This window comes from Bubalus bubalis, chromosome 8, assembly GCF_019923935.1.
Source record: "Bubalus bubalis isolate 160015118507 breed Murrah chromosome 8, NDDB_SH_1, whole genome shotgun sequence".
In the NCBI taxonomy this organism is placed as follows: Eukaryota; Metazoa; Chordata; class Mammalia; order Artiodactyla; family Bovidae; genus Bubalus; species Bubalus bubalis.
The window spans coordinates 63,110,049-63,122,407 of NC_059164.1; the positions used below are offsets into that span (position 1 = coordinate 63,110,049).

A 12,359-nucleotide genomic window follows, 5' to 3' on the forward strand; every position below is an offset into this window, starting at 1 on the left:
CTTGTAGTTAGAGCTACTTAAGCTAAAGCACTCTAATGGCAGAAAGTGAGGAGGGAAAACAGAGCCTCTTGATGAGAGTGAAAAGAGAGTGAAAAAGCTGACTTAAAACTCAGCATTCAAAAAACTAAGATCATGGCATCCAGTCCCATCGCTTCATGGCAGATAGAAGGAGAAAAAGTGGAAGCAGTGACAGATTTGATTTTCTTGGGCTCCAAAATCACTGTGGAAAGTTACTGCAGCCATGAAATTAAAAGACGCTTGCTCCCTGGAAGGAAAGCTATGACAAACCTAGACAGCATATTAAAAAGGAAAGACATCACTTTGCCAACAAAGGTTGGTATAGTCAAAGCTATGGTTTTTCCAGTAGGCATGTATGGATGTGAGTGAAAGTGAAAGTGAAGTCACTCAGTCGTGTCCGACTCTTTGCAGCCCCATGGACTGTAGCCTACCACACTCTTCCATCCATGGGATTTTCCAGGCAAGAGTACTGGAGTGAGTTGCCATTTTGAGAGATGGACCATAAAGAAGGTTGAGTGCCTAAGAATTGATGCTTTTGAATTGTAGTGCTAGAGAGGACTCTTGAGAGTCCCCTGGACAGCAAAGAGATCAAACCAGTCAATCCTAAAGGAAATCAACCTTGAATATTCATTGGAAAGACTGATGTTGAAGCTAAGCTCCAACACTTTGCCCACCTGATCCGAAGAGCCAACTCATTGGAAAAGACCCTGATGCTGGGAAAGATTGAAGTCAAGAGCAGCAGAGGTTGAGATAGTTAGATAGCACCACTGACTCAATGGACATGAATTTGAAAAACTCCAGGAGATAGTGAAGGACAGGGAAGCCTGACTTGCTGCAGTCCATGAGGTTGCAAAGAATTGGACATGACTTAGCAACTGAACAACAAATCCAAAGCAGCTATCTTATTGCCATGGAAGAAGCCAACATACTAGAGAATGCACATTGCAAAGAGAAAAAAAAACTGGGTCTTTGATAATATTCACAAACCATCATACCAGCTTTCATACCCACTTCTGGACTTCTCTTTAATTGAGATCAAGAAATTTATATTATCTTGTTTAAATCACATTTAGCCAAAATCACCCAGACAATTATTTATATATATGTATGTATGTAAATATTTTCTGTAGCCATTAAGCATATTAAAGTTTTTTTATAATTAGAATATTCTCTACTAGCCAGGATTTGGGGCACTAGATACCTCCATTCAAACACCGTTGATAAAGTTAACTAGTATGGCCCTTCAGAAAGTCAATTTCACATTATGTTTCAAAAGCTTTAAAAATATCACCCTTTGTTGGACTCTGTAATTCTGCTTTCAGATATTCATCAAAGAAATAATAATAAATTAAGAGAATCACTGATGTAATATACTTATAGTATTAATAAACTGAAAACAACATAAATGTTGAAAACTATAGTGCTGGGCAAATGATTTTATAGACAGATTTATGATAGAATAGAATGTAATTATTAAAAATCATAAAACAAAAATCTAATTACATAGAAAGGTATTTCATAACAATATGCAAAGTAATATTCTTTGGCGGGATGAAATGCTTAGAGAAAATATTTTTTAAAAGAGTAGAGAAATGTAATGAAATATAAGTAGAAACTGCTGGGTGGTAGAATTATCAGTAACTTTTGTTTTTTTCTTCTTGGTTATCCATTGCTAAATTTCAGAAATCTTTTGTAACCAGAAAAATTAAAGCTATTTTAAATATACAAAAAAGTACTGAAATAAACAAATAGGAAGAGATGTAGACTAAAAGTTGTTTTATTCCTTCTCTATGAAGAGCATTCATTTATTTCCATTAGAAAATAAATTTGCAATAGCAACTTTAATATTAACATATAAAAGTCACATATAGCAAGAATGAATATATTATATAAAGTAAAAAAGTAGCAAGAGTATTTATGTTAAATAATTACAGGATTCCAGTATGTTTAATATGAATACAAATCTGGAAATTCAAAAGAGAACACACTGTATTCATAAACTGAATCTTAGGGGAAATTTTTAAAAATTTGTCACTGAGTTCCATTGTTAAAATGAATAAGATGCAAATATATGCTGATGAACTTACGATACATCAAAACAACTAAGTTCAGAATCAGGACAGAAATGAATGAGTTATTTAAGCTTTCCTTAGTACTTCTACCCAACCGAGCTTACAGAGATTCCTTCTCTGGTCAAAAGCATACATTCTTATTTAATCTCTATTGGTTTCAGCCATCTACAGTAAAGATCAACCACTCAGAAGCCAGTCTAAACATTTTTCAAAGATATTAATAAATTTAGCATGCAGCATATACAATTTATATTGTCAGGATAGGAGACCAAGGAACTAGTATGTTTGTATAAGATGCTACAAAAGCAGTGACTCTTCCCTTTTTATAATCCAAATTTGTTACAAGAAAACTGACTAGAAGAGAGAGAAGGGAAGGGAATAAGAAACCAAAAGGCACAAAACTACTCGTTAACTACAGACACACAAGCACACACACACATGCTCATTCACTCAAATTCATTTGAACTAAAGAATAGATTAAGTGTAATAAAGAGCATCTTGGAGATTTTCATAGAGTTATATATAAATAAAGCTTTTTAAAAAGACTTCAAATTAATGAAAAGTAAATGTTAATCACTTTAAGTAGTTAATAACACAAAAGTTGACTTACCATAAATTTCTAAACCTTGTGGGAAATACTTTGTATTCTAAATCCTATCCACTAATGCAAGGGTGAAGATGCCTCTTACAGTCAACAGTGCTGAATTTTAATGATGGATTTAAAAGGGTTGATTTAATTCCCAGATATTTTTTTAATTCCACCTCATCACCGAGAAAGTTAATAGATATGACACATTAGAAACCCTGGCAACTACAGATGTTTGATCCAATCAGTGCTTCTCTCTTTTCTAACTTACTCAAAAAAGAAAAACCAACACCTGGAGAAAGTCACAGCTTCCCAAATTAACCCAAATGTTCACTGTGATATTCAAGCTTTATACATGAAACCCCTTCTAAAACATCAGAGGCAGAGAATGAACACTGTCCCTTTCAACTGTTGAAGACAGCGGAATCACAAACACCTACTTAAGAGATTACTTTTCAGAGGCATAAGAATATACTTTTAAAAGGTACATCTCTAAAAACCTACAATGAAGATGAATAATAAATATTTATATGCTTAGAAAAGGATATATTCAAAAACCTACAGTAAGGATGAATAATAAATATTTACATTCCAAGCCAAAAAATCCCACGGTCTAAAAAGAAACATTTGATGTTTTCATTTCTGTATTCTGAAGCAAAATAATGATTATAATAATTCTAATCAAACTTAAAAGGTACACTTTATTACCTTGTTGATATAACCCATTCGCCTTTGAACAGGCAAACAAGAGGAAAAAACCCTTGAGGTATTTTTATATTCTGACTTAACAATTATCTGATAATTACCCTATCATTACCTGTTGATGAAGGATTCCATTCTAAATTCTTAACATTTCTGATGTTACAGGCATGTTACTTCAAAAGTCCTACCTGGAAAGAGACTGAGAAGGCTGACTGGAGATTTGTTGGTATCAATAGTTAGTTTGTGGCTTGCAGTTTTTGAAGGCTGGCCTGGTAAGCAGACTAATTTCAGGGGAAGTCTAAACTTACATTGGCTAACGCGAGGAATGCCTGAAATTAAAAAGAGAGAAATAGATACTCATAAATTTGACAAATAAGAAAAAAACTGTATTACTTCACTAATTGTACTACATGGTAGCAACATATCTTAGTTTAAATGTTTGCTAACTGACCGTTTCATCTAGCACAACTGAAATAACTGGAAAGCATTATCATAATTTATGTATTTACATTATTATCCAAAGGGTACAAGGCAAGAATAAAATCTTAAAAAGGAGCTTAAGTGTAAGCTCTGCCTTTAATAATAATATCATTTTTAAAAATCCACAGTTGAATGTTATATAAAACATTATATGCAGTTATATTCAATTACTAAACTGTCTTTAAGACCTTCAAAGCTCTAGTCCTAATCCAAGACTATCAGCTAAAATGAACAAAGAATATGAAGTTTATATCAGGAATACTCTGTATGACCATATCTAATCATTTCTCTATCTCCCCAATCTTTTAATCTTTAGCTTTTTTATTTACTAAATATTCAAAGTACAATTAACAATTTGCAATAAATTATGAGCATGAAAGCAGAATTTGTCCTACTGAAGTTCTAATAAACTTCATGTCATTTTACATATCAACATTAAGAATATTACTTTCATACAAATTAATTTTTCCCAATTCATTTAACTTTACGTATCACTTTTAAACAGTATTCTGAAAGGTTTACGCAGTCACTCAATTCTCACATTTTTTCAGAAAGTATAGAGGCATATTGAAATAGGCAATTTCATGAATAAATAACAATGAAGATTTTTATATAAGAATTTAAAGTTTTAAAAGCCATTCCTTTTAATATTTTTATGAAAACTGAAAACAAAGCAAACAAGGCTCTCTACTAATAAATCAAGTAAAGCAATTCTACAACTTTAGTTTTCTCTCCTTTTAATCCAGGATTCTATTTTTGACTGGATAGGATAAAAAAATAATACACAGAAACCTATTCTTAGTAAACTACTGCAGAGAAAGGGAAGACTTAAAATGTTCTACTATACCTAATGGATCCACACTTTAATTCCTTTATTTTTTTACAGTGGAGTCAGAGAACAGCTTAAAAATAGGAAAGCAGAAGAAGGAAATTTTGGAGACACAATCCCAAGGTAGGATTCCTAGAATTAGCTATATATTCTGTTAATGCCAATTGGAGTTGTGTGGTTTCGTCTACAACCAAGCTGGGAGTATGCTTTTCAGTACTACTTATTCACAAGGACAGTGAGATATCATCAAAAATGGCAAACATATTGATATATGAGGTCAATTAAATACTTTTTCAGAGCATGTGGAGCATATTTGTCATTCTCTTCAATATAATCTATTATCCATCAAATTTTACATAGCTCATTTTTTGCTCATAACCAACAGATGTTAAATTCACTTCTCCTGGAATCCTAGATGCAAATTATAACTGGTGTCTCTTCAGAAAAGTCCCAGGGTATTATTTCCTGACATTTTGTGAGGTTTTAGAGGCATGTGTATTTGTACTTAACAGTGATGAAATGTTTTGACTCAAAATATTATGGTAACATGATCTAAGCTACTGCTAAACCCACAACTATCAATATCACCATAAAAAAATATCACAAAGTATTATTCTTTCCAACTTCATATATTCCATACATCCCCAAATTATGAAAATATACTACTAATATGCTTCCTCTACAATATATAAATTATAGCCTCAATTAATAGATGCAATCTGGAAAGAACCAGGAAACTGAAGCCTATTTCCATTTCCTTCATTTTAAATGAATAGAATAACAGGGAAAAAAAACACTTCATCTCTGACAATTCTGTACATGCACAAAGAGAAGCTATCATCTATGTACTTTCAACCAAGTCTGAGCTAATTGTTCAAATAAAATTTAGCTGTAAACACTCTTTTAAAATTATACTGCTAAAACTGTGGCTCAGCTTCACTTGGACCAGGTACTGATTGAATTTGTGGTAAAACAAAATTAAGCATGATCAACGCTAGCTTTACATTACTTATATATATTTGAAGATTATTGCCCTAAATCTCCAAGAACCCAGAGCTAAAGAAACTAGTGGTATATACATGTTTTCAGAAATTGAAACAAATGGATTGCAAGCACTAATAAACCCAAAAAGGGTAATACATTGTAACTCAATTCACAGTTCAGTTAAGTCAGTTAATGACAATATCACACACTAGGGCAATGGTCAGCAGTTGCTAAGATTTGTAGAACCTCTCCAGAATTTCTTTTCTCTCCAAGAATTGTAAACCTGTTTCATAGGACATTTGGAAAACATTACTTTGAAAAATGATGACACATACTTAATAAAATGATTATGGCTATTTTTTAAATGATGGCAGCTTGAGAAGTTTTACTATTAGGGAAGAAAAAAAATATGAAATCCTTTAGAAATAAGTTTAAGGAAACCAAATCTTTAAAAATAAAAATTACAAAGCCAGTATTTTAGAATACTTCCCATCAAATTAAAACGTAAACATTTCAAAATATAATGTCTAGTATTTAAACATGGGGTTTATCAGAGGCACATTTCTATTGAGGTTTACATTTTCTTAAGAAACTTGAAATGTAAAATTGCCTACCAATTAATCTTTAGGCTATAATTGTACCTAAACCTGAAGCCGGAGATGTGTAGAGGTATGTGTGAGGGTATGCATATGTGTATCTATAATAAGGAAAGAAAAAAATTATATGTATTTGAAGACTTTCCAAAGTTGCTAGTAGGGTAGCTTTCAGCTTAGTTGAAAGAGCGTCAGTTCAGTTCAGTTGCTCAGTCGTGTCCGACTCTTTGCGACCCCATGAATTGCAGCACGCCAGGCATCCGTGTCTATCACCAACTCCCAGAGCTCACTCAGACTCACGTCCATCGAGTCAGTGATGCCATCCAGCCATCTCATCCTCTGTCGTCCCCTTCTCCTCCTGCCCCCAATCCCTCCCACCTTCAGAGTCTTTTCCAATGAGTCAACTCTTCGCATGAGGTGGCCAAAGTACTGAAAGAGCCTAACTTGCCCTAATTGCCTACCATCAGCAATGTTTTGTTGGCAAAATAGGCTATTTGGCTTATTCAACTCTGAGTATAATACTGAGAGAGAAGAAAATTTGGTCATTTGTAATACGCAAATATTGGCCTACTCACTCAACAGACTGACTTTGTTCTACAGTTTTTTAACAAATATAATCACCTCTCCTTCAAACACTTCCCCTGCTAGCTTACTAGAGGAAATGGACAGTCACAAGTACTATGGTGCAATTAATCACAAAATTATTTAACACTTACAGACAAAATTCACATCAAAATCACTCCTGACAGAACAGTTTTTCCAGAAAGAGAATTCTAATTACCCCTGGCACACCCAAGAGACCAGTATCACTGTCAAGAGGAAGCCAAAATGTGCTTTAAAAAAAAGGAAAAAGAACTTATATACCAGAGTAGAATAACTATATATTACACATCTATATAATGCCTTTAGAACTCTTTCCAGGGGCCTGCTAGAGTCATTTCGTATTGAAAACAAGGGGCCCGAAGCAGTAGCAAAGTCTGGTAGCCAGAACTTCCTTGATCCCTTCCTGTTATGTCTGGCTACGTACTGTGCTCCATCTGCAGTCATGTTTTACACTGCCCATGTCATGTAACTCTAATGCAGAAATAATGGAGACTAACTCTTATGGGACAACATAAAACCTCATTTGCTTCTCTTTTTCCACATGTAAAAGCAGGACTGCTTATCTGCAATACAGTCTGAACAGATCAGGTCAATAAAATGGAACAGTCTTTGAAATGTGAAGCTTTGTGTGTAAGTAAGATCTAAGTGGCAACATATTATTTTTTTGCATACTAGGTGAAGCTGAATATTTCAACTCTACTCCTGAAACTTAATTAAAATTTTTAAATATAGCATAAGAGATTATTCAAACTGCCTTTAGCTTTGCACTGAAATACTAAAATTTCCATATATTGTAATTTTTTCCTCATAGTTTGATCTGAATTTATAGCAAAAGGGAATAAATTACTTTTAATAATAACCTTTACAGATTTTAACTCAAAACAAATAATTTAAATAATAATAATTTTCTAAAAGTTATTGCAAAATCTTATCAGTTACATGCAATCTTGCAAAGTAAAATGTAAATATTCATTATTAATATTTTTAATAACCCAAACTCTAATCTGACAAGTACACTTTATGTAAGCTAAAAGCTTATTTCTGTTAAAATATTTCTCATATAAATATATTTTCATCTTCCAGACACTACGCAATTCAGGTTGTTGGTACCACCACAACTACATGAGTTATTAAGGCCATGGCACCCGCTCCAGTGCTCCTGCCCGGAAAATCCCATGGACAGAGGAGCCTGGTAGGCTGCAGTCCATGGGGTCACAAAGGTCGGACACGACTGAGCGACTTCACTTTCACTTTTCACTTTCATGCACTGGAGAAGGAAATGGCAACCCACTCCAGTGTTCTTGCCTGGAGAATCCCAGGGACGGGGAGCCTGGTGGGCTGCCGTCTATGGGGTCACACAGAGTCGGACACGACTGAAGTGACTTAGCAGCAGCAGCAGCAGCAAGGCCATTAAGTATTTTATTTATCTAATATTACCAATTAATATTATCTAATATTAATCTTAAAATGGCTAATAAACTAAGACATACCATCTCATTAAGTCTGTGTCTAGAAAGAAAAATAATCAAAGTAGAAGATACTTTTAGAGTGCCTCGCATATAATCAGAATACTGCACAATTCAGGGATTTGAACCCTGCTCTCAAAGAGCTCAAAAATCTAGTAGGGAGACCTAAGGAAAAAACAATGAAATTCATATTATGATAAGTATTTTAGCAAAGTCATAAACAAAGGATTTGGAGAAGACAAAAAGTGACAAAACTGACCCAGGCAAGTTCAAGGGGTCAGATTCTTGATAGTATTTTCCCCACAAATTCTAAACAAAACAAGGAATAGGCCCACAGACTGAGGACACATGGCATTCTGATCAGAGAAAGAGGTGAATCTTTGGGGGTATACAGAATCAGACAATTTAGAATTCAGAATTGTTTTCCTTACTCTTTTTAAGTAAACTAAGATAACAAAGCATACAGGCAGATCACGAGTAACTTACAGATATAAGTAGTCAATGACAGCTTAGGTTTTGTTCAAAAATGTCATGAAGTTTCATTGTTTCTCATGACTCTGAAACAACTAATAATGAATGATAAGTATCTATTATGGAAACATCTATTGTCTTCTCCATAGTCAAATTAAGGCACTGAATCACCCTAAAGAGGTTGCTAGAGTCAAAATAGCAGTCCATAAAAAGAATTCATTCAAGGGATAATACCACAATTCAATTACTAACCAAATTTCACTTCCAAAATTCATTTTGTTCTAAATTATCTTTTCACTTACCATCAGGATTTCGCTCTATCCATCAGAGGCAATGCAAAAAGGGATAGGGGAGAAAGAATACAACAAATTATGTCATAAAATTACAGCACAAATTTAATGCTCATCTGCTTAAAATATAAATTAAAACTTTAAAGATTCATACAGATGACATAAATGGCCCTCCAATAAATATAAGCCAATTCACAGTTGAAGAATATAATATGAATAGCTGAAATCTAATAATATATTTGCTCTTCCACTCTCACAAGTCCATGAGAGGGTGTTATTCTAGTATAAATGTGGCAAAAAGAGGTAAAGATATACGATCTAACCAAAAACAAACCATATTCAATATGTAAATGACGTCAAGAGCATTACATGAATTTTGGGGGAAGAAAATGAGCTAAAGGCAAATACATATAATTAATATTTCCAGTTAGCCTTGCTTATATTATAACTTTAATTAGTAGATATTATTATGGAACAATGTCTTTTTTTCCAGCTTGTCTTGGTATTCTTTTACTTTTATAGACTCGTTTTTACTTTAATTTCTAATTAGCTTTCAGCCAATTATTATCTATGCTCTTTGTTTTAGTAATAATTTATAATCTTTCAAATTCCATCTATACAAAAGCATAATAGCTAAAAATGGTATGTGCAACCATAAGCTCACCAAATGATTTAGTAACTTTATAGTGTAGTTTTAAGCTTTTGTCTACTTGCTAGGTATTCCATTTATTTATTTTAAATTTATTTTCAATTACTTTTCCTTAAAGATAAATGAAATAATTAGTTGAATTAAGGCATCAACAATTTCTACAACTATATTTTCAAGGAGTAACAAAGATAAAAAGTATAATAAGCTTTATAGTATTATAAAGATAATAAGTATAATGGAGATGTCCAATTAATGATAAATTATCTAGAGATTTTAGCCAACATGTCCTATTTTTTATTTCACAACTCACTGAACATTTCAATGTTCTTTTCAGAAATATCCAACTAAAATGTCCATCATTTCTTGATCCCTTACTGAAGTCTTGTATTTCTTTCTGAAGCCAGCTTTCTCAAAGCTGCTTAAACATAAAATATTTACACTACCTCATATTTTGAAAATATAGGTAAAAGGTTAAAGTGATCACTTTTGGCTAAAAAGGATTTTTTATAATTTAAAATAAAATTGTTTACAAAGATGAAACAGATTTTGAAAACATGTACTAAAGTTATAAAAAAAAAAAACACACCTCCAAGTATAGAGCTGTCAATGCATAAACCAGAAAATTCACTGAGACAAAATAAGAACTACAATTTTAAAAACATTGTCAAGGTGCCTCATTAGCACAGTAGGTAGGGTGACAATTACATAAAAATATTGCTAAGTAACCAAAGTGGATATCAATAGAAAAAAGATGAATATGGCATCTCTAAGGCTTTTTAAACTAAGACAACTGTACAGAAATGCTTACAAGCACAAATGCAACATTGCTGAATGTTATACTACATTTAAACTTTTTTTAAAAAAGCAATGACTAATTATTATTTATCAACCAACTAATTGTCATACTGTTACTATGAAAAATTCACTATACAAAAACACACAAATAAACTGTAAAATTGAATCCAACTTGAAATTTATAATAACTGGATCTCTACTGGTCTAAAGAGAATTTTTTGATCTATTAGTTTCTTGAAATAATACAGATCCTGTTCTTAAGTATTTTAACATGTAAGATACTAAAGAGTTTTATTTAATCACTAAAGCAGTGTCTGAAACTCTAAAGACTGCCTTAATATTAGAGTAACCTATATGGCGATTTTTACTAATTCAGACTAGGCTTTTCTGTTTAGCTCAAATATGTGAAGTCTGACTGGATAAATTCTTCTAGTGAGAATAAAAAACATAATATTCACTATTAATTGAAAGATAGAATCAAACATTACATATAGAAATCAGCTGAATAGACTTATCACTAATTATTCATAACACATGAAAGTAACTTGGACAGATATTTTTTATTTAACACTATGTAATAATATTGGAGAAGGAAATGGCAACCCACTCCAGTATTCACCTGGAAAATCCCATGGACCGAGGAGCCTGGTGGGCTACAATCCATGGGGTCGCAAAGAGTCGGACACGACTGAGCGACTTCTGTGTGTGTGTGTATGTAATAATATTTTTTCTTTTAATAATATTTACAATGTGTTTTCCCATCTTAAACACTTAAACATTTAACCCACAACTCCAATAATTTAAAAGAAGTGATTATTAGGCTTATAAATTTGTGAACTATATGTTTACCTGTTGGTCTGGAGTAAGAAACAACAGCATTTCCTTCCAATTCAGGTGGTGAATAACTTCCTTTCAGATAAACGGAAAAGCCTACAGTTCTAGTCATCTCTGGTGCTATAAGTAATGTAAAAATAATATGTTACATAATTTTAGGCAATTATTATTAACAACAACTGAAATTAGATATACACTGCATGCCAGCTACTGTCTTAAGCATTTTACATAACACTTGCATAGATTAATTCATTTAATCCTCACAACAACCCTACATGGTGGTCACTATTATTATCCCCATTTTTGGTGCATGAGGAAAATGGCGACAGAGATTAAAAAGCTTTCCCAAGGTCATATAGTTAAGACAGAGGTAGGAATTGACTCCAGAACAAGGGTATCTACCATTCCTCACCACTGCCTCTCTTTACTCAGACGAACAGGCAGGATGAACAAAGAAAAAACACAGGGAAAGACAATTTGGGAGTGGGAAGTAGTGCTTTATCATGGCTAGAACACAGACTGCAGGAGAAAATGAAAGGGGGAACTGGATATGGATGTAACTAAAACTGTAGCAACTTAGCAGATTGTACATAGCCTTCCATATTCATGTACTTGACCTCCAACATGTATTAGAGAGCTATAAAAAGTTTTCAACTGGAAAACATTAATTATCCAGAATGTTTTAGAAAGACAACTTGGAAGTACTGTGAAAATTTTGCAGACAAAGTAAGATGCCACCTACAAGTTTACCTCAACCACTAACCACTCATTCACTGATTCAATGAGTACTTATTGAGTTTCCACTATCTGCCAGGCACTCAGGTAAAGGTTAGTTATATAAAGAAAAAAAAAGAGATGGTCTTGATTTTTATGGGTAAAACATAGGGTGCCCATCTAAACAGTGGCATAAAGAAAAACAGAAAAAGAGTTGAAAGACAATTCAGAAGTCATTTTATCAGAACTAATGACAACTTGGATGTAAGTGGT

At 33.0% G+C, this 12,359-nt stretch overlaps 1 protein-coding gene across 3 annotated transcripts in view; it reads right to left on the reverse strand.

The window, feature by feature from the left end:
• BBS9 (Bardet-Biedl syndrome 9) overlaps positions 1 to 12,359 on the reverse strand; it is a 474,928-nt gene that overhangs the window by 253,262 nt on the left and 209,307 nt on the right. For all 3 annotated transcript variants that reach the window (XM_025291193.3, XM_025291190.3, XM_044946679.2), the window contains 3 exons: positions 11,388 to 11,492; positions 9,107 to 9,121; positions 3,567 to 3,707 (listed from right to left, as the gene is read on the reverse strand). In XM_025291193.3, coding sequence (XP_025146978.3) covers positions 3,567 to 3,707; positions 9,107 to 9,121; positions 11,388 to 11,492 — 261 coding nt within the window. The remainder of the gene's footprint in view (positions 1 to 3,566; positions 3,708 to 9,106; positions 9,122 to 11,387; positions 11,493 to 12,359) is intronic.